Genomic DNA, 23818 nt, shown 5'->3' with positions numbered 1-23818 from the left:
AGGTAATGATAATAAGTGATAATAAATTGGTAAATTAATACAAATGGATAATTAAAGCCACAGGACTTCAACGTCTTGTAAATCCACCAACATTACATTAAAAATAAAGCAATCTTAAAAATGACGTGTGATTAAATTCCACGTGCAATAAATCTTTCAAAGCCCCCAGACTGCTGTCATCATCGTCCTCCTCCTGTTTTGCTATGTTATGGATACGAGCCTTGTCTGTGGTATCAGGGATCATCATAGCAAGTCTCACATCAGTAAAAGAGATTGAAAGGGGCTGAGAAGATGTTAAATAGAGAGGCAGGAGAGAGGGGTGTGATCAGCTCTCGTTGAGAACCTAACAAGGCAGGAGGGAGAAGAGGGACTCGCAACACCACAGTGCAGCCGTGACATGAAAGAGAGGCTGTGAAGAGGAGGAAAAAGACAAGGATCTCCTTATTCTTTCAAGCACCATGAAAATAACTATCCAAATCATGTGCATCTTTCTGTTGATAACCTTGTATGAGTGTGCAGTAATCACAGGGGTAAGTTCTTTTCTTTCTACTTCGCTCGTCTGATTCTAATTGTGGCAGAAGGTCTGGCTGGGATGTGTGGGAACTTGTGCCCCATTTGCTAGGAAGATGGGAGCATGATTTTGGCAAGTGTGGGTCAGAAGCAAACTAGAAGCCTGTTCTCCAGAGCAAAGGTCTTCTTGGCAGAAGCCCCAAATTTGCATTTTAAAAACTAGAATTGCTATCATTTAAGGTCACGGCAATACTTACAGTAGCAATTAGAAAGCTGTGTTACCTTCTATTGTCAGCTGATATAAATGGCCATGCTTAATTCAGATTTGGGCTCCACTACTTATGTCTAACCACTGCATTGGTAAAGTTGATGGGGCAAGCCTGACTGAAAGAAGTGGACTGTGATTTACATGTTAATATGTTTAGAGCCAGGGTGGAAGAAATGAAGGGATGGCTTTCATTTTTTAATATGACAGTAAAATTGTTACTTTACCCTTTATTAAGGACATACATTCATTTAATGCAACTTCAGGATTGAAAAGGGGGGGGATCTCACCCTGCAAAATGACAACAAAAGAAATCAAACAACAAAAGAAATGGACAAGAGTTACACAATATATTTTAATTATTTAAGGCTTGCTGTAATCATGGAACTGGGTGCAAATATTGAAGTTTTTTTTGGGGGGGGGGTTGAAAAATATTTGTGATCACAGAGGAGGGTGGGGAATTAAAATGTGACCCTAACCCATTTATGTAATGGTTCAAGAGTTTAGTGTGCAAGCTAAATTAATATCAAATTATTTTTCCATCTTAATTTTTAAAAACAACAATGCTGAATTTGACTAGCAATACTGAATAGTAAGAATTGTTTTTTTTGTCTGCGATGCAGAATAGTTCTCTAAATGTTCACTATAAACACAACCTTAATTATTGAAATGTTTTTCTTCCTTGATAGTGGGTGGAATCACACTAAATCAATTCAGAGCAAACCTATCAAAATTAAGTTATGTCCATTACTTTCAGTAGGTCTACTTGAAGTAGAACTAACATTGGATACATAGTTTTTGCCACTCAGTATTACTGATTCCGCCCAACTTGTTTATTTCCAATATAGAATTTCCTACACAAAATGATGAGAAAGCTCTCCCCCCCCCCAAAGCTGCTGTTTTACAACTTAAAGTAGCTTAAAATGCCTATTATTACCAGAGCTGGTGCAAAATTTATATTTAAAGTATATTTTAACACCTAATTAATTCCTCCATGTGTTAATTAAGGCCTTTATAGAAGATTGCAGCAGTTTATTCTGTGTTTAGAAAAATGGCAAAGGTAGCCCCAGAGATGATTCATAAGTCTCAGTATTGCATGGTACACTACTCATGTGAGAAGAGCACTTGCGTGAGCAGCTATTTCCACACAGCAGCTGATTTCTACATCAGTTCTAAGGCAAAATCCTGTTTGTGGTTGGAGAAGGGCTGTAGGTCAATGGTAGATTGTCTGCTTTGCATGCAGATGGTTGCAGGTTCAATCCCCAGCATCTCCAGATATGGCTTGGGAGAAATCTCTGCCTGTAATTCCAGAGAGCAGATGCCAGCCAGTGTTGAGAATACTAAGCTAGATAGAGCAATGGTCTGATGCAATATAAGGCAGCCTCCTATGAAGCTGCTGGGAAATCTCTTTAGAACAAAGCATTAATAAGGTGGCTTTCTAAGGCTCAAGTCAGCTTGTGCTAAAATTGATGTAAGAGCACAGCATGGAAACTAGGCAGGGTAACCACCCAAGCATTTCAATGCATATATGTGAAAATAGTGTATAAAAGCACCATATTATGGGAAACTGCTTTACAAAAATGTGTAACTATCAGTGGGATTCGTCTAAGGAGTCTCATCAGCTGATGCAAGGACTTCCACTTCTTCAATGGACAAAAATATTACACAGTTTGGAGTAGCCTGTTCTTTTGAGAAAAAAACAGTATTCTTCTGTGAAAAATAAAGTTGCTTCCAATGATACGGAGCACTTATTTAGATGTGGCATGGAATTTTTTGTGATATAAATCACGATCACACGCAGTCTGTAGCCCGCTGGCAGTAGGAGTTCAATATGGGTATGTCTTTAAGTTAACACCTTACATTAAAAACCTGACAGTACCAAACTACCGAAGGCTTTTCACCAAAGCCAGACTAAATGTCTTTCCTTCTGCAGTGTTGGATGGCAGGTTGAGAGGAGTTCCCTACCAGGACAGACTTTGCTCGTGTGCTTAAGACATCGATTCCATAAAACATATTTTGTTGCATTGTGCAAAATATGAGCAAGCCAGGGCTGAACTGATACTACCCTTGCTGGTACCTTTCCCGGGAAAATCAGAGGCTCACTATGTCAGGTTCCTACTGGAAGACCAGACAAATGTTAGAACATTAGCAGTGGCAAAGTTTTTATCAGTGGTTGCAAGATCAAATGAGCCCTATATTCTAAACAAAATGCTTGTTTAACCTGGAGGTAGGCTGTATGAACTGTGTATTGTTTTGTAATGATTTGTTGGGTCTCTGGACCGTAATAAAGATTGATGATGACATTTGTGATATAAATGCTTTTAAATAATTTCATAAATGCTATTCTATATAGGTCTAAAACAAGCAGAATTCAGATTAATTCAAAGTCAAGTGTCAAGTACAACTGTTTCGTCAACACTCCATCACAGTCGTCTTTCCCAGCCCCCCATCTCAAACAAGGATGAAACTGTCAAACTTCATATTCTAATAACTGGGTTGTGGTAGTTTCATTATTGATGGGTTACTTCCTGTTCCTTAAATAATTCTCTTGGCTTCAACGTGATGTCTCATGAATAAGCTTGGCAGAACTTGATTTTTATTTGTGTGGCATTTCCTTGAATAAGACTGATACTTATTTTCCTCATCTTTACTTAATTTAAACTATTTGAATTTTAACAGATGCAGCAAATTGCATTATTACGTATTTGTCCTGACTTTTATCTATTTAAATTGTCACAGCTGTGTGAGTGAGTCAGATGGTTTTTGAATGACAGTGGAAGTAGATGTTTTAAAAAGATCAACCCACTTTAGGGCTACATCTATAAACCAATAACCATTTAAAAAAAAAATTATGCAAGGTTATAGCTAGAAGGGATCTTATGACATATTATCCAATGGAGTACTCAATGGCAGGATCCATTATGTCCACCCCACCTTTCAGAGGGTGGAATCCAATGTAGCACTGAGTCTCTCCTCCACTCCTTCCCCACATGCCCCCTAGAGCTTTTCTAGATGTTTCCCCAACCCTCTGGGGAAGTGTAGGGCAGACACTGGGGGGCGGGGGGCGGGAAGGGAGTTCCCATTACACAAGTGGAAACCGTTGTGCCAATGGGATACCAAATACAGTCCAGTGTAACCAATTCATCAGATTTTTCATGCTCCAATAGAAAAAGAAAAACAAATGAGGAGTAGTCAGGTGGGATTGCAGAGTGGAGAGAAAAATATTTAGGAAGAGCTGCACCAAAGGCAAATTAGAGATGAGCTTGCAGTATCTCCAAATCTGGGAGAGTTGTGTACCTGATGGGATACCTGCCAAAGTCTTCAAAGTGTGAGGAATTGAACTTACACAACTTCACAAGCTCATTGAAAAAATCGAGGGGGGGGGGGAAGATCCCAGCAGATTTTATGGATGCCAAAATTATCAATCTCTTTTAAAAAGGTGATAGAATGGATTGCAGAAACTATTGAGGCATCTCTTTATTAGCTGCAGTCAGCAAAATTCTTAGCAAACTGTCTCATAACAATATCTGAGGCTACTCTTCCTGAATCCCAAAATGGTTTTAGACCTTCTAGGGGGACAGTGGATATGATTTTCACCACTCGATTGCATCAATAAAAATGCAGAGAGCAAAACCAACCCCTGTATATGGCATTTATTGACCTGACTAAGGCCTTCGGCACTGTAAATCGTAATGCCCTGTGGACTGTCCTTCTGAAAATCAGCTGCCCAGATAAATTTGTGAGCATCCTTCAGCTCCTCCATGTTAATATGACAGCAACAATCCTAGCCGCTTTCTGGATGTTCCCACAATGCCACAGAGAGATGCTACATGCTGGGGAAAAGAGAAACAATGGGCAGCTCACAGGCACCCACCACAGATTGCTGCAATGCTGTTGCCTTCAGGAGAGGAGCTGCTGGAGAAGGCACACTGGGAGACACTTTATCAGAAAGTCCCTTACCCTTGGTGCCAGCCTTGTCTAAATGTTTCTACTGCTTACACAAAAACCTGTGCCCCTATAATCACCACCAACATGGCTACTCTTCCTACTCCGCAATGTCTCCGAGACATAATGGTTTTCTTTCTATCCTAAAAAGCTCTTCACCAGAGACGGGCACCTTTAAATTTCCTAGATACAATTGCACCTCCAGACAAGTCAGTTTGCTGCCAGGAATAGTAGTTTCCTCCATGTTGCTAATTCATACTACTGTGGTGCATCTTTCTTCTAGGCCTGTGAAAGGGACCTCCAGTGTGGAGTTGGGACATGCTGCGCCATCAGCTTGTGGCTCCGGGGGCTCCGGATGTGCACGCCATTAGGGCAAGAGGGAGATGAATGCCACCCCATCAGTCATAAGGTATTTGCAAGTGGCCACGGCCCACAAACCAACATCCTTTGTTTTTAATGTTCTTAATGACTGCTGATGCACTTTTTTTTTAAACAGAGTTGGTCAGATGGAGGGGAGCCCATTTAGACAGGGTGCTGCCATGCCTGAAGGGGTGTGGAATGTCTCTGAGCAGTGGTTGGCTTGTCTGTCTGCTTGTCTTCAGGCATGGAGGCAAGGACAGAGTGGAGACAGAAGAGGGACAGAAGGAGAGGGACATGATACATCTGATGCGGTTGCTTTCTGTCTGATCTTTGTACATGTCTGCTGTCTAGTATTAGAGTCCAACTTGTAGTATTTGTAGATGTCTATTTGTACTCATATTTGCAGTTTACTCCAGTGAATAGCTTTTGGGATGCAATAGTTAATTGCTTCCACCTCTTGAACCAGATCTGGCTGTGGACCTGGGAGTTCTAGCAAAAACACAAAGTAGATTCCACAAGTCTGCCCAGCTCTGTTCTAAAGCATTTACCTTGGGTTCCACTGACAGCATATTATTAACATTCTTCATTTTGTGTTTTCTCTGAAAGGTCCCTTTCTTTGGAAAACGGCAACATCATACCTGTCCATGTTTGCCAAACTTCATATGCTCCAAATTCATTGATGGTCGATACCGATGTTCAATAGACTTCAAGAGCATGGACTTTTAATGGAAAGGAAAGCTGCATAGTCCTTCCTAATCTGCAGTGCATATTAAACACATCCTTATGTCTTTGACATCCCACGAGAACAATTCAGTGTCCATTTACACAAGCATTGTCCATTGACATTAATGGAGTCAGTGATTCATCAACACCCAAGAATTGTGCTCACAAATGAATCAGGGGAGATTTTATAATATAATTGATTAATTGAAATAAGTTTGGGGAATTGCTGTTTGCACTCCATCCTAAAAAGGCTGTTGATCAGTTGTGCTTGTCTAGAGCAGACTCTCCAACCCTACACATGTTTCAGACTACATCCCCCAAGAGCCTCAGCCACTGGTTTTTAAAGGTTTTCACATGCCACCCTGAGCGTGTGTGTGTGTGTGTGAAAATCAAATCAGGATTGCAATATGGGAGGTTCAAACCTTTCCCCCTATAGATTTTCCCCAATAAAATCCCCTCTGCAACTGCCAGCTGCCCCGTAGGACAAAACCTGTAGATACGTTCCCCTAGTACTGTGGTCTTGGTTATATTTCTTCTTCCTCCTCATCCATGACTACTATTAAATCTTGAAAGTTCAAAGTCCCATCTAGTTTGGCCCTGCCCCAATTTTCATTATTAAGGCCTGAATAAGTATTATAAGTTTGTTTGCTATTGGGTGAGCTCTGCAGTTGACATGCACCCCTCTACTGACACACACACAGAGGGAGAGGGGGAGAGAGAGAGTGCTGTATTCTTCCAGTACCAGTTTCCAGGCTTCAATATGCTCTGGACAGACTTTTACTTCTTCCCTTAAACACTCTTCCACCTCCACCCTCAGGAACTCAGCCAGTGGAATTGGTTTTCCTGTTTATGTAGATACCACCTCACAGATTATTTTAAAAAATATTAAAATAAGAAGCCAATCCTTAAAATAAATAAATAAAACCTTGAAACATTCCTCAGGGGGGACAGCTGGAGGGAAAGAGAAAGACAAGTGATATGATTGCCACAAGGACTGACCACACCTGCATTCCACACAGCTAGTTCTCACTGGAATCAAGAGGAAAGCCTTGCTTTTTATCTTGACTCAATTTGACAATGTGTACATCTATTGAAAAATGGGCTGAGCGTGAATTCCTAGCAGGCTCACTGCTGAAGATGTGTATATCCAAATCGCAGCCTCAAGTACATTGCTTTGACTGTGGATTGAAGCCCAGAATAACAGGGCCTGAATATGCCATATAATATGGAATGTTTCTCTGTAATGTGTACATTTCTTTTTTTAACCATCAAGTGTGCTGTATTGTATTTTGAATTATTTTCCTGCAGTTGTTCATAATATTATATATGTATGGAACTTCTGTCTCATTGTGAAATTGTGGTGTTGTTTTGGGAACTCTTTGGCTGGAGGCAGAAGTTCAAAGCCTTTTCATAGATGCTTGAAAAAGAGGCCACTTCTCATGACATAGACAATTCTCCTACTTTTGCCACTGATAAATAGGTTTTACTGTTTTTGTACAGCTTCAGAAACCTGTTTCACCAATAGGACAAAAAGAAAATTGTGCGAATGCACTATGGGAAGAAGACCCTGCAGGATCAGGTCAAATGGCCCATCTAGTCCAACATCCTGTTCTCTCAATGGCCAACCAGATGCTTGCAGGAAGCCTGCAAGCAGGAATTGAGCACTTTTCCCACCTGCAATTCTGAGCAACAGGTATTTGGAGGCATGCGGTGTCTGTCAGTGGCCGTAGAATATGACCATCATGGCTAGTAGCCATGGGTAGCCTTGTCCTCTATGAATTTGTCTACTGCTGTGCTGGTTGGCCCTGCTATCAGCCCTGTCTGCAATATGGGGCTGAGATTGAACTAGTCTCTTACACAGAAGTCTAAGGAGCAGGTAAATGGCCCATGTGCCTATGTTTGTGGCCTATAGATATCCCTGTTGTCTATCCCTCTGGCAAGCCTGGGTTCACGTTCCACCTTGTCCTTGGGCAAGTCTCCATTTTTCACTTGGCTCCCCATCTGTAAAATGTGAATAATAGTGGTGTTCTTCACGTTATCATTTTGAATGCGACAACTTTGCACCTTTAAAATATCATGCAATGAACCCCCCTCCATGTGCCAGACAATGAGAGGTTTGTGCAAGAGGTGATGGCCTGCTAAATGAATTCATACTTGCCACGTACAACATCCAAAAAAGGTTGCTTTGTAGAAAAGGTGACCTACCGCACAAGAGCTCGTTTCATTCTTTGTTTATTCTCTAAGATAAAGTTGGTAACTAATGTGTTTTGACTCATTTAAGTACTTCAGTGTCAAATTCAAATGCCCTGTTGCATCATGACAAGCCATGCACAAATCTAATAAGGGAAATAGGCAATAAATTTGAATTGAGGAAATAGAACAAGAGAATAGGGAACCCTGTTGGATCAGGCCAAATGTTTGTTTAGTCCAAATGCAACAGTCTCTTGTACCAAGTTGAAGACTAAAAGTGCGAGAAGAGGGAGGATAATCCCATTGCATGGACAGAAATCCTTGTACTGATGGGACAAGGGATATGGATATCACCCATAGTTCTTGTTCTGCCGTTCTGTGAGGGCACTGGCAATGAAAAGTAAGTATTCACCAAACATCAGATCGCAATCCCTAAAAGCTGCTGAGATTTAAACAATCTGTCCAGCTGTGGGGCACAGCTGTGCGGGACGAAATACCCTTCTGGTGTTAAGAACGTCAGAGCAGCCCTGCTGAATCAGACCAAAGGCCTATTTTTAGTCCAGCATCCTGTTTTTCACAATGACAAACCAGATGCCTATGTGAATCACAAACAGTAACACTGTCTTGTGCGTGGTCCCGTTACTGATATTCATCAGAGTAATGATGTCAACCATAAGCATGTGATAGAATTTTTTAGGAGGCTGTATCACAGAGATGAGCATCATAACCCCGATAACTGCAGGTAATGTGTAGTCATCAAGACTAGTTGCCATTGATAGCCAGTCACTCTATCCTCCAAGAAGTCCTCTAAACTGGTGGCCCTGAGCACATCTTGTGATAGCGAATTTCATAAACTATGCACTTTTTTATCCAGAAATTAAGATAGATTAGAATCACTGTGTTCATTCACACAACATTTTAAAAAGAAGACTCAATCATACAATATTTGTCACAAAATGCAGTTACAAAATGGCAAGCAAAACTGGCAGAGTTGTGCAGGGGTCACATGCAATATCTAACCCTAGTCACTGGAACTCCTGTAACCACATTCCACACTGCAATGAATGTGCTAACAAGAGAAGGGACCTCATTTTCCTATCAACATTGAAGTCTTGCATGCTCTGAAGATGTGATATTATTGCACCAGAAGATGGAATTGAATAGAATATTTGAGAAATGAGAAGCAGTACCACATATTTTGCATTAAAACAGGTCATTCCTATCAATAGTGTTTCTGGAGTGCAAACAGGTGCTCTTGGAGAACTTCCATCTGACTAGTATACAGAATTAGTTGGAGCCACATCATGGCACACAAAATGTCAGTAAGAAACAACCTGTATGAGGTGAATGTTGTTGGAGGACAGATGAATAGGTTGAAATGCTTATTTTATGTTACTCTTAAACAACAGGAACATTCAGATATTGGAGGAGCAATGGAGGAATAAAGGTTGGCAGGAGACAGGTCTATATATTTGCATACACTTGAATGAATTAATACAAATATTTATTTGCATAGCAGAAGACATTACAAAAAGCAAAATACATAAAACAGAATCACATACCTTATACAGTTAAAATAATTATTAAAATCAGGCAATCTGTCAGGTAAGAGTTTGCTCTGTTGAAGAATGTAAATTATCTCTACAATTTTTCCTCCTTAAAATTGCTGCTCTAAAGGCAAAACAAGCTACTTTCTCAGAGGTACAGAGTGACTTTTGTCCTTTCAGAATTTTTAGTTTTTCTTGCACTGCCAATTGACTTAAAATTTTCAAGAGTCTTCTTAACCCTTGTGTTTGAGACAATTGAATAGCACACACTTGAAAGACATTTACCCATCAGGTTTGGACTTTAACACCTTGGAAGTAGAGCAGAATTCAGGATGTTGTGCAGAAGTTCATCACAAGATATTCAGATTAGGTGCAAATCCATGAGAAAGAATTGGTTCAGATATACCCTAACACACATCTAGGGACACGGGTAGCACTGTGGTCTAAACCACTGAGCCTCTTGGGCTTGCTGATCGGAAGGTCGGCAGTTTGAATCCCCATGACAGGGTGAGCTCCCGTTGCTCTGTCCCAGCTTCTACCAACCTACCAGTGCAAGTAGATAAATAGGTACTACTGCGGCGGGAAGGTAAACAGTGTTCTGTCACACCAGAAGCGGTTTAGTCATGCTGGCCACATGATCCGGAAAGCTGTCTCCAAACAAACACTGGCTCCCTCAGCCTGAAAAGCGAGATAAGTGCTGCAACCCCATAGTCGCCTTTCACTGGACTTAAGCGTTCAGGGGTCATTTACCTTTTAGCTAACATGCACCTGCAAAGGTATTGAGAAGCTTATCTCATTCCATTTTGATCACCTTATCAAATTTCCATTAGAGTGCTTAGTCCAACAGCAGTGTTAAATACGTACATTCATTATTAATAAGAAATCAAAGTGATTGTGCTCAAATATATGTGTTGAGGACCTTAGATAAGAGTGGTAAATTTGCTCTTTGGATATATGATGCCTGTAGATATACCCATCAAGGGCATGAGAACATTGGCTGATATAATGTAGGTGGACTAATAGCTTGGATATGTATAAGGTAGCTTTCTCTGTTCCTAAATGGCTGGCTGCCTCTACCCCCCCTTCCATTTTGCCCCTGTAAATTTGCTGCTGTCACAGGAGAAGTTGGAAGGTACAAATTTCACTGTGTGGAGGAAATTGCACCTTTTTCCTGTTTTGTTTTCACTGCTTATTTTTCCACAACGTCTTCCGATGAACCCAGTAACCCATCACCCTTAAGGAAATGACAACTCCCAAAATAAGATTGATTCATTTCTTTTTGTGCAATTTCAGGTCCTTCCTGGCATCCCCCCCCCCATTTTTTTCCTCTTCTTTTGAAATTTATGATGATTTGTGCTCATGTGCTGTTGAGGTGGTCACATGTGGTCCTGATTTTAATGATGTCTGCACGTGAAAAAAATTCTGGAGTGCCACAGTGCTTCATTTGCAAGCAGTGCGTATTCTGAAATCGTATACACACACACATATATAAATAGAATAAAACCACCACTAATGCACTGTTGTTGTGTCAATAATTTGTTGTGGAATACACCTGCAAGAAATGATGGCACCACATTTTCTTGTGTTTTTTGTCCCAGAGTCAGTTCTACTAAATCCTTTCATTTTTCTATCTTTTCATAGCAAAAGCTATTTTTACTGACCATACAGATCCCCAGAATCTCCAGATAAAACCTTTCTCATGGTTAATCTAGCAGCTAAGTAAAAAGAAATGCAATCAACAGAATTTTCATAAAACCTACCTGCACCAAAACTATAGTTTCCCCTGAAAATATAAAACATTGATCGAGTTCATGTAAACTGGAGCAGGCCTGCATTTATTTATCGCTAGTAGATTATAGGGGAATCTTAGTGAAAAATCAGAACAGGAATTTTGAGCCTGGGTGTAGGAGGAAATTTGGCACCTGGAGGCTTGATGAAGACTGGAATCAAGGTTTGGGGGGAGAAGAATATTTCTAGGCATTCCTTGTCCTTGGCAGTACTTAACAACATTGGAAAGTAGCCTGTGGCTGCTCATTGAGACAATATATATGTCATGTATTTCTGTTACACCCCTGTCGTAAACATATTTAGTTGAAGTAAATCGTCTTGATTTAAATTGAAGTTATTCCCAAGGATGCAGCTTTTTCAAGCATCGGGGGCCTGGAGGTCATGGAAGATTGGGAAGCCAGAAGTCTAGCTTGATTGGTAAGGGCAGAACGGCTAAAATTAATGGCATGCATGGTTTTGACTGGAAAATAATAGGCTCCTGCCTTTGTTGTGGCTCTTTATTAACCTGAAAGTTAAATGTATAAGTCCTGACAATGAAGTTCAGATCTCCATAGCTCTTTATCCTCCAAAGAATAAACAGCATGCCATAACAATATGCAAAATTACTGAGATTTTGATCAGACGGTCCAAATGAATCTCATTGTGTACCACTGATCCACTAACAATTCTGCCTGTATCTTAATCACCTGCCCAGGAGGACTCCAGTCCTCCTGCTGAATCAGCATCTCCTTTGCTGGAACAGTATCCCCACAACTGTCTGGGAAAGTGCAAGAGATCATTCTGATTTCTAGTGGACTCTCCAGAGCATAAACAGAGTTGTAAAGGGCTCCTTCAGTAGAGGCTTTGTGCTGGTTCTACTGCAATATTTTACTAATGGATCACTCTCCATGGAGCAGAAAATGAAACAGGAAAACGAAAACAGGTATAGTGTTACAGACATCTTGCTTCTATGAAAGGTTCCTTTCAATCTTGCTTCCATCTTTTTGTTGCATCCTTGCCTGCTAGATAAAACTCTTTCCTTCCCCGCTGTGGGGTGTCTTTCTGTTTGTTGACTGCAGAACAGGGCAAGTCATGTGAGCAAAATGCTCAATAAGAACTCAAGAGCGTAGCCATAGCTGGTTTTGCTTCTGACACCTCTCCCAACACTTTCCGCAGTAGGGTGTACCATAACACGCCTTGCCTTCTGCCACAGGGAAAAGGCAGGCGACCCAAATGCAAGAAGGGCAACACACATAAAGCATACATTATGTGCTCCAGTCCTCAACCATGATATGTTTCATATACTCGATGACACTTAAGTTCAGGTCATTGCAGGGAGGAGGGTTTTTGATTTGATTTGCTTTGCTTTTGCTTTATTACATATTTTGTGTTGTCATTTTCTATTTATATGTTGTGAATTGCACTGTGATATTTGAATGAAGGGTGATATACAAATTTAAATGATAAAAATAAGCTGTTTAATACAGAGTCAAGGGATGCAGGTGGCGCTGTGGGTTAAACCACAGAGCCTAGGACTTGCCGATCAGAAGGTCGGCGGTTCAAATCCCCACGACGGCATAAGCTCCCATTGCTCGGTCCCTGCTCCTGCCAACTTAGCAGTTTGAAAGCATGTCAAAGTGCAAGTAGATAAATAGGTACCGCTCCGGCGGCAAAGTAAACGACATTTCCGTGCACTGCTCTGGTTCACCAGAAGCGGCTTAGTCATGCTAGCCACATGACCTTGGCCAATAAAGTGAGATGAGCGCCACAACCCCAGAGTCGGCCACGACTGGGCCTAATGGTCAGGGGTCCCATTACCTTTAATACAGAGTGAGACCACTGGTCCCTCTAGCTCAGCATAGCTTATGCTGACTGTCATCAGTTCTCCAGAATTTCAGACAGGAGCTGAAACCAGAATACATTGCAACACATTCACTGACTTCATTGATATTTATATTTACACTATGATATGCTGGATGTATAACTTCCTCTTTCATTGTGTTTACAAAGCAAGGTGACTGTTCACTTCTTGTTTCCAAGTATGGGCTGGACTTTCTGTGATGAAATATGATATTTAGATGATGGTGGGCACTTCTCAAGCAGCTATAAAATAACAGAGTTTCCCCCTAACAAGCACCAGAAAAACTACAGCAGACCCCACTGAACAAGCAGGATGAAGTACCTTGCAGTTCTCTTCACCATTGTTGCTCTCGCCGAATGTCTCGTTAAGTAAGTTATCGTTTTGTTGCTGATATTTACTCTTCTGACAGCTATACTTTCTGATTAACTAATGAAGAGGAGAGGGAGTGTGAATTATAACTTCAAATCTTATATAATTTTTCAGATATAGACACATATATAAACACATACACACAGTTGAGAGGAGATTAGTAAATGTAAAATGGTCTTCTGGCTGCAGTTACAAGGGTAGAAGCACATAGACTCACTGAAGAAAGCATCACTAACGTCTAATTTGAGATGGAACAATATTTTGGGGCATTTGTGTGTGTGCTTTTTTTATCCCTTGCCTTCAGTAGCGCAGTAACAGGATGATGCTCAGCACCTGAAGCTCACCACAGCATGTCCGAAGTGACAAGAGCAAGTGGAATTGTCAAACTGTTCAGCAATTGAGGGCCCAATAGCACACTTTAAAGTGCTGCTGACACTAATTGAAACAAAAGGAGTCTTAAAAAAATGGGCTGCAAAGAATTCATTTTATGTCAGTCAAATATTAAACACCCTACACACCTACAGTTGTTTTTCTTTCAGCTATCTTCCTTAAATTAATTGAGAGATAAAGGAGATTATCATCCCTGTCATGCATTACAGCAGGAGCTGGGATCCTAGCGCTCCATATGTTGCTGGACTTGAACCCCCACCGTCCCTGACTATTTGCCTTGCTGGTTGGGGCTGATGGGACATGGAGCTCAACAACCTCTGGAGATCCACAGGCTTCTTTCCCCTGCATAAAAGCTGTTCAAATCCCACCCATTCTATGGAAAAGATGCATGAATGAATGTGTGCAAGATTATAGGCTATGTTACTATTTCTTGATGCTAAAAAAGACTTTGATTGCATTGAGTGGGTGCGAACTTTCAGTTCAATTTCCTAAGTGCTCCCCCCCCCCTTTTTTTTTTGAGTAGCTTAGATCTAATAGTTAAGAGAGTTTAGATGTAGTGGTAAGATTAAACCTATTATTATGTTTGGAGTTATGGAGTGGAAAGACAGGTTGCAAAATAAGCAAATTTTAGGGAGACAGAAAATCCAAACCTAGTATTTTGTTTCTTATGTTCCAGGATTCCCTTGCAGAGAGGGACAAAAGTAAGAGACACTCTCAAGAAGAAAAATCTGCTGGAAGATCTTCTTCAGAAACACCATTATGACATTGGTACAAAATACAACCCAGCTTTTTCTAAGGCTGCCCTGGTGGCTGAAGAACCACTTCTGAACTCCTTGGATGTGAGTTGATGCTTTCCTCTTATCAATTTGCTGTGCTGCTGAACAACATTTCCCCAAAGTTTTCATGATGCTCAGCTGAGATACTTCATATTTCTCCTGACACCCAGAGGTGATCAACATAATACAGTGGTACCTCAGGTTACAAACGCTTTGGGTTACAAACACTTTGGGTTATAAACACTTCAGGTTACAAACTCCGCAAATCCGGAAGTAGTACCTCGAGTTGTGAACTTTGCCCCAGGATGAGAACGGAAATTGCGTGTCGGCGGCACGGCAGCAGCGGGAGGCCCCATTAGCGAAAGCGCACCTCAGGTTAAGAACGGTTTCGGGTTAAAAACGGACCTCTGGAACGAATTACGTTCGTAACCCGAGGTACCACGGTATGTTGCATGTACTTAGCACAGATTTATAGTGATTACCTTGCATATCTGCGAGGAAGTAAAATGTCCAAAAGCCTAAAAAAAAGGAAAGTTTTGCAAATTGTGTTTGTTTTATCAATTAACAGACTGAATACTATGGAACAATCTACATTGGAACCCCACCACAGAAGTTCACTGTTGTGTTTGACACTGGATCATCCAATCTCTGGGTACCCTCTGTCTATTGCAGTAGTCCAGCATGCCGTAAGTAACTGACTATAAAAAAGTCTTCAAGCATGTCACTCTGATATTAAAAATGGGCTGGGAGGGCCTATGAAGTTGTGTAAAGGAATGGATTCATGACTCAGGTCATAATTCTATTTATCTATGAGTAGGGTTGATTGAACTCAGTGAGGCCAACTTCAAAATAAATATGTGTAGAATTGAAGGTGGGCTTGCAATCCTATACCCACTTACCTGGGAGTAAGCTCCTTCAGATTCAATTATGGGGCATGCTTCTGAGTAAAATTGTGTAAAACTTTACTCCAAACCATGTGGATTTGGTTTTGCAAAACTTAATTCCCATTTTTTTTGTCCACTATTATTTTTAGTAATGTGTACAAAAATGAAAATGCTAAAAAGAATATGCTTTTTTGAATATATGAGTTTTTCTGCTAGATATTTTCCAAATGCCCTACACTTTACATTGTTCCAATAGTTTTCTTCAAGCAACCAAATTTATACTGTAGTCTTATATCTATAATTAAAAGCCATTTTTACATTAGTTAAACACTGTTTTCTTTTTCTTTTTAGAAAAGCACCAGAGGTTTAACCCATCTCAGTCTTCTACTTTTCAAAGCACTCGACAGACCATATCCATTCAGTATGGGACAGGAAGCATGCAAGGGTACTTGGGATATGATACAGTGAAGGTAATTCAACTCAGTTCAGTTGCATTACATGAGTACAGTACAAACTGCGAAGACAATGTTATAGGCATCTCAAGAACCAGTGCAATTCAGTCTCCTTGAATCCTGGAACTGGAAAGCAGTCTTTCCTTTAAAGATGTGTAGATGGATGCACATCAAGTAATTCAGAACAAACTATCCAAATTATCCAAATAGTGTATATTTTTAATGGCCATTTAGAGAATCAGAGCCATGCAATATTAAAGCTGGAGTCCTTAAGTCATAGGATCCTAAAGTAAATTTCTGTGAAATACATGGGACTTCCTTCTGAATTAACAAATTGAAAAAGAGGGTGCAAGCCTGTTAAACAGAAGCAAACATTGATGAACGAATATAAGACACATGCCCTGTGGAAATTCTCTGACAAAAGGGAAGCCTCCCAGATGATCACTGTATGAGGGGTACATAGGAGATGTTATTGATTCATGTACAAAATGTCAAGACACAGTTGGTCATATAAAGAAGTTTCGTCTTCAAGAAAAAAGCAAGTTTAAAAGAGCCACTACTTGCTCTGCACCTTTTTACAGATTAATCTTGTTCTATGGTTAAAAGAAAAAGAGAAATAAACCCTACTGGGTTTAGTTTGCTTGCATAGAACTGAAGCCTTAATACATCAGTAGTAAAAACCTGCTCTGCAGATCACAGCTTGACATGAAAGTAAAGGTCTACTCTGTTTCTCTCCTAGGTATCCGGTCTTGCCGTTTCAGATCAGCCATTTGGCTTGAGCAGCAGTGAGCCAGGCATCATATTTGTCTATTCTCAGTTTGATGGGATCCTGGGCTTAGGCTACCCAAACATTGCTGTTGATGGTGCGACTCCGGTCTTTGATAACATGGTGGAACAAGGCTTAGTTCAGCAAAACCTGTTTTCTGTTTATCTCAGCCGGTAAATAGTGTTTTTATCTCTTGGTAATATTATTTGTTTTGTATAGCTGGGAGGAATCATGTGCCTGATCTGACACAGCTTGTCTTTTGGCTATTGCTCTGGCTGTTGTGTTGTAAATCAGGCTGGCCAATCCTGTACTCTAAGTAAGATGGCTGCCACTGTGCTGTACTTGCATTGGTATAAGGCAGGGACCCCAGAAAATGATTGGCAGAGGGGGCTGGAAGCCCCCCTCAACTGGCCAGGGCGCCGAGCCCCTCCAGAGGTGAATGATCTATTGTTGTCAATGCTATTTGATGAAGAAGGAAAGGTCCATCCAGTTTTCTAGGACATAACTGCACCCTCTTGCTTGTTGTGCCTTGAGAGCAGAGTTTTGCAATGAAGAGAGGGGCCAAGCTCAGGGAAGCTAAGTGTTAATGTGGAAGAGAGGTAGGTAGACAGAGTTAAGCAGGGAGAGAAGAGGCCAAGACTTCTGCTTCTATTTTTTTTACTATTCTATAATTTGTGAAATTGTAGAATAGATAATTAATTAATTAATTAATTAATTAATTACTATCTCATCAGTAGAGTTAATATCCCTTTTGATTTCAATTGAACCACCTTGATATCCCTATAAAAACACTTATGGAGTCTTTGCTCCAAATCACAAACTTACCCCATCCAGAATAACTGGAGGGCATCATTGCAAAGATAATTTCACCTATTTCTGAGGTAGAGGAGTCAACAAAAAGTGTCAATCTTTCCCCCTCACCATGTGTATAATATGCAGCCCAGATCTATATATGTCAGCTTAGAAGACAGTGATACTCATGAGTTAGTGTGCACAGGACTGAAGTCTTGTGAAAGGAAGACTGCAATCTTCCAGGTGGTGACAATTCTAGTTCTTGTCCTCTTTCCGGCTGAGAACTACAAGGGTAACAGTGACACTAAGGAGGAGGAAACTGAAAGACATTATGAGATGATGAAGGGGAAATCAGTTTGTAATATATAGACCAGAGTTGCCAATATTATGATGTACTTGACAAGACTGGAGAAATGTATTAACAGAATTTGCCTTTTGAAATTCACTAACCACCAATAGATACTTATTCACTGTGAGATATTATACACCTTCCTACTCTCTCTCTCTCTCTCTCTCTCTCTCTCTCTCTCTCTCTCTCTCTCTCTCTCTCAATGGGAATTGGGACAGAGGTACAGAAGTAAGTGACATTCACATTTTAAATGTGCAGTTTATCTTATTCTGAATGAATAGATTGCCAACAGCACACCATATATTTTTGTTTCAGAAAAACAAGTGGGAGCATGGTCATTTTTGGTGGAGTTGATCACTCTTACTTTACTGGTCCTATTAACTGGATTCCTGTCACTCAGCAAGGTTATTGGCAGATTGCAGTGGACAGGTAAGCATAAATTGCTGCTGCTGCTGCTGCTGCTGCTACTACTACTATTATTACTGCTGCTACTACTACTACTACTACTACCTAAAAATATTAAATACAAAAAGAAAGGAAGAGATAGAGGACAATGAGATGTGAATACTAATGTTCAGTTTACTTTGTATTTGCTAGTTGGCAGTTAGGTCGAACTGACTAGTTATTATCATTATCTAGTTATATAGAATCCTCATTAACAGCACTTTTACAGAGTATAAGAGGACAGGTCCCTGCCCAGAACAGCTTGCAAGCTATAGTGCCTGTGGTCTTACTGCCTTCTACAATTTCCAATGATGTAATATCGGCTAACACAGGAGAGAACGTTTCCTTAATGAGAATGGAGAGCTACCTTAAGGCAGTTATGACATCCTGCTATCCATGTTGTTTTAAGTTCATGTTTGGGGGAAGGTCCATTGCTCAGTTGCAGAGCATTTTTATTCTGCATGCAGAAGGTTACAGGCTCAATCACTTCAAGTAGGGCTAGGAGGAAGCCTTATCTGAAACACTGATGAGCCCCTGGTAGTCAGCTTGAGTTTACTCAGTGAGATGGACTAATGGTCTATATATGGCAGTTTTGTACGTTCCATGTCTAAATCTAATGATTTCCAATTTCTCAGCATTCTAGTGAATGGTCAGACAGTCGCCTGCAGTGGTGGCTGTCAAGCAATTGTTGACACGGGGACGTCCCTCGTGGCTGGTCCTGCATATGAAATTAGCAAAATCCAAAATGCCATTGGAGCTACCGCAGCACAGTATGGCGAGGTAAGATTTACTCTCTCCCACCAATTCTCTTCACTTTGTGGCTGAAAAATACTCAAAAGCACCCTAGCATCCACACTCAGTACTCAAATCCTGGGCCATTGTTCGGGTTTCAGATATGCGCAACATAAGATGGTTAGGATTAGACTTGATCCCGGTTTCCTCCAGGACTACAGCTGCTGGCATCTCAGTCCCATGCTTCATGTTTCTTCATGATACTGCAAGAGGCACACAAATGTGCAGAAGCATAAGGAAATACGGTGTGTAAGACTGGAGTGGTAGCATCCCTTGTGAGCATGTATAGGGAATGCAGAAGGAAGAGACAATGGCAATGGCAGGAAAAGGAAACAAGCTGAGGTTTGGCTGAGCCTGGGTGACATCCAGGGAAAGAAACAGCTCCAGTGGGCCTAATACTGAATTCACAAAGATAGCTGAAATGATGGCATTCATTCAAAAAGGCTTGTTGACTCTTGGTAAATTGCCCTCTGTTGTTAGATCCTGATGTAATGAGAGGATGATCTGTGAAATCTTCTATCTGGCTGGAATTTCACATGTGACCTTGCCTTTATCATATGACAAGGGTAACCTGAGAATGTCCCATGAGTTTATTGGACTGTTGTGTGTTCTGAGAAGGGTTTGCAATTTATGTAAGGTGACCAGATGCAGAATTGGACAGGGCTCTTGCACCTTTTATAGTTGTGTAGAAGAGGGATTTTCAGTAGGTGTAAGCTCGCAAGACAGGCTAAGACATTTGCTCTTTTACACAACTATGAAAGGTGCAAGAGTCCTGTCCAGTTCTGGATCTGACCACACTACCCGCAGAGAGAGAGAGAGAGACCTTACTGTCATTAATTTGTACTATTGTCTCTCTTCAAAATATCCTGACTGATAATTGTGAAAAGGGGTTCTTTCCCTCAAACAGTGTTCTTCAGCACAGAGCATACATAGGTATTCATTACTTCAGCATGCAAATAGCTCCACCTTCCGAATGAAGAATCTAGACTCAGACCAGAGTTTAAAATGCAGTGCTGTATTATCTGAATTGGTTGGGGCACATGGTTGTTATGTATGAAGATTAGATGAGAAGTTTTAGGTTGATTCACTTGTAGTCTTCAGTGAGTTGCTTTGCTTTTATGTCACAATGTTCCGCTCAGGCCTGTGGGTTATACCAGATGCTTATCTGAGTGAAGTCCAGAAGTTTCAGAATTTCACTTAAAGTGGAAGGTGTGGTTTCCTGAGGCAGACTTTGTGGGTGGGGGGAACCACTGCATTTCTTGAGCAAACCTGAGGTTTGCATGTTCATTTCCTTCAGAATAACTCAACACTCCTGCTTATCTTTTTCAGTATAAAATCAACTGTGGTAACCTCCCCAATATGCCTAATGTTGTTTTCGTAATCAACGGAATCCAGTATCCTCTCACCCCTTCAGCCTATACTAATCAGGTACAAAACAGATTTATATTTACTGAATTAGGGAATTGTATTTACTCATCAGGAGTGCAAGTTCAAAAGGGTTTGGGGGTTTATCAGCAGGGCAAAATCTTTATGAACAAATGGGCTGCAAACCAGAAAAAGGAAAGAAATCTTTGGGAAGAAATATTATTAGATATACAGACACTATCAGAAGAGCTGGGTTGATACCTGTGTATCTCACGAAAAAACCGGTCAACCCAGATACAGAAGATGACTCTGTCCTGTCAAGGATCAAGAGACTCTCCATCAACATAGTTTCGTGACTGTTGATATTGTATCTCTGACCACAGATGATTCCCATTCTGGGAAAGGTGCCCCATTAAGGTGGAAGACCTGGGTGCCCGATCATTCCCAGGAGGACTCACATTACACCTTCCACCAAAAATAGCCTCCTGGGATCAAGCTATAAATACAGTGCTCAAATGCTACAAGTTATTTGTTTTGCTGTTGCAGAGATGGCTGAATGTGGAAATATGCTCTGTTTTCCTCCCCTTGTTTCCTCTTATCAGATATTGTACAATCCAGAGAATTTCAAAATCTCACTCCCCGCGTTATCCTATTTCCCAATGTATCAAGTTTAACCTTGGAAACGCAATGCAAGAAAAAGGGCCCCTTTGCACCCACTGCCCCTGACTGCTCCATGTATAATAGCTCCTCCATTTCCACACCAAAGGCTTGAAGGCAAAGCATTGCCCTAAAGCATTGATAGGGAACCTGTGGCCCTCCCAATAAGGTATGACCCCAGCTCCCAACATATCGGACCATTAGTCATGCTGTCTGGGGTTGATGGGAGTTGGGAGTCTAACAATTTCCCCACTCCATCTGAAAGGAGAAAAAAGAAAATAACCTAGATACAGCAGCAACATAACATAATACGAACCCTAGCATACAATATGTTTTCAATATAGGATGCCTGGCAGATTGATTCTATGATTGTGCTGTGCCTGGTAGTTGCCACTTGCATTGGCTTGCATCCCATCCTTTGATGTAGCAGAGGCAGGTGGGAGGAAGCAAGTAGCACTTAATAGAATAATAGAATCACAGAACTGGTAGCAACCCCCAAGGATCATCTAGTCCAACCCTCTGCAATGCAGGAATCAATGCGTTTTTCTTGGGCCCTCCACTGACTCCACAGGGAAGGGCCGTAGCTCAGGGCTGGAGCATCTACATTGCATGCTAAAGGCCCCAGTTTCAATTTGGGGCATCTTCCATTTGTGGCATCTCCGAAACCCTGAAGAATTGCTACCAGTCAGTGTATACAATAATAAGTTGGATGGAGCAATGGTCTGTCTCAGTATAAGGCAGCTCCCTATCTTCCTATGACTTCAATGGAAGTATCCCCCCCCCCCCTTTAGACAACTTCTTTTGCAGGCATATTGTCACATTCTGTTGTCATCCAACTAAGCTCTTCTCCCTATCAAATGCCCTCCCCACCCCCTTGTGGTGGTTGTGATGTCAACCAGGAATAAGGTTAATGTCAGTGCAGCAGTGCAAATTCGCCACACTGGCACGACCTTTTCCCTATACAAATTCCAAGGATAGGATTGCATTTCCATTCAATGATTGTTTCCAACAGAGCAGAACAAAAGCAATGTCAGAATCATGATTTCCTATAACTTTTAAATACTATCCATACTTGTACAATTTGCTTATTTGAATTGATTAGGATATCAAATTATTTATTGATAGAGTCAGTACACAATGTGCACCATTGTCTCTTTTGTTGTTGAATTTGTGTTATTTCTCTCCATTTCTTTTGAGACTTTTTCAGAGAATATCCAGCAACTTCCTTTTTTAAATGTTGGAATGTTACCCTAAGCATTTTTTACCTAGATGGGTATTTATGTAGAATAACCACTATCTGATGGCTGTCCTTTTCTTCCCTTCTAGATAATGCAAGCAGAATGCACTAGCGGTTTTCAAAACACAGCTGGGAACCTCTGGATCCTAGGAGATGTGTTCATCAGGGAATATTACAGTATTTTTGACCGGGAGAACAACCAAGTTGGACTGGCAAAGGCAGTCTAGAATAACTGTGCTTTTAAACAACAGCATGGGCTGTAATTGCTCATCTAATCAACTTACTCAAATTGCATCTTAACTTCATAGCTATTTATTTGAGCAAATAGCAGCGACTCCAGCTATGTACTTTTAAAAGTAATATCTATCTAATGTCTTTAAAGAACCTGCAAATGATAGCACTGTTATGCCATATATGATCTGAAAATAGTGAATTTCAAATTAATAAACTGTCCTAAAGCTAAGTTTTTTTGTTAGCGATTTCTGTGTAAAAGCCTATAGTTAATGTGAGTCAGGGGTGCCTATTTGAATAAAATAGGGGGGCAGGTAAGCCCCACCCTGCATAATCAATCACATGATGCAGTGTGCACACACTATTTGAATGGCAATGACCATAAATGGTGGGGGAGCTCAAATATTTTATTGGGGGACCAAAGGGACCTCAGTGCCTAGGAGTGAAGTTGGGGTGCTGCTTCAGAGGTCAGCAAGCAGAGTAGGGGAGGGGAAAGGCAAGGGCCAAGGGCCCACTCTCAGAATCACTCCAGAGTAAGTTATACAGAGAAAAAACACATCAATATACTTTATTTGTTGTTATTTCTTTTCTTTTTTATAGCTTATAAATATAAATTACTGTGCAATAAAACAATGCACAGAATTGGAGTGCCCAGAAATATAGGAGCTCCTAATTCAGGAATGGGGAACCTGTGCCCCCCCATAAGTGAGTTGCAGTCCAGCAACACCCGAAGAACCACAGGTTCACCATCCTATTCCTAACTGATCATCACATTTTGCCCTAAACTGGGTGGAGAGGATACAACTGTGTCACCTTGCTGCCCTGATAGTTTCAGGTGATTCCAAATTTAGTTATCCTTAGAGCCACCTTGTTAGGCAGGCAAGAACAGTTTGAAAAGTGAGTGTATAACCATTTGGATTAATTGAAATACAACTGTAGCACCCTGCTTGTGGTTAACGCTTAGCTGGAATGAAATATTCAACGCAGCAATAGAGAAATTAAAATAATAATTTATTTGTCAGACAAATAAATGAGAGGCACAGTGGTATATGGTTACCAAGCTCTGGCCTGGCCTCCTGCCATTATGGCCAGCACTTATATTCCCTTAATCCAGCCCCCTTTGCTCCTCCTTGGGCTGCATCTGTC

The 23818-nt window shown here is 40.9% G+C and overlaps 2 protein-coding genes across 2 annotated transcripts; both read left to right on the top strand.

Annotated features, from left to right (window-relative positions):
* Positions 1-208: 208 nt before the first annotated feature.
* Positions 209-7113, top strand: PROK1 (prokineticin 1). Its single transcript, XM_028733833.2, has 3 exons — positions 209-530; positions 5004-5129; positions 5687-7113. Exons 1-3 carry the CDS (start codon positions 459-461, stop codon positions 5804-5806), a joined length of 318 nt encoding a protein of 105 aa, XP_028589666.1. The 5' UTR covers positions 209-458; the 3' UTR covers positions 5807-7113.
* Positions 7114-13446: 6333 nt separating this feature from the next.
* On the top strand, positions 13447-22904 carry LOC114598349 (embryonic pepsinogen-like). The gene is made up of 9 exons (XM_077928085.1): positions 13447-13536; positions 14604-14766; positions 15272-15389; positions 15939-16057; positions 16779-16978; positions 18262-18375; positions 19026-19170; positions 20512-20610; positions 22531-22904. Exons 1-9 carry the CDS (start codon positions 13481-13483, stop codon positions 22666-22668), a joined length of 1152 nt encoding a protein of 383 aa, XP_077784211.1. The 5' UTR covers positions 13447-13480; the 3' UTR covers positions 22669-22904.
* Positions 22905-23818: the final 914 nt, after the last annotated feature.

Source organism: Podarcis muralis, chromosome 5 (genome assembly GCF_964188315.1).
Source record: "Podarcis muralis chromosome 5, rPodMur119.hap1.1, whole genome shotgun sequence".
Taxonomy (NCBI): Eukaryota; Metazoa; Chordata; class Lepidosauria; order Squamata; family Lacertidae; genus Podarcis; species Podarcis muralis.
This window is presented reverse-complemented; position numbering and strand designations above follow the sequence as displayed.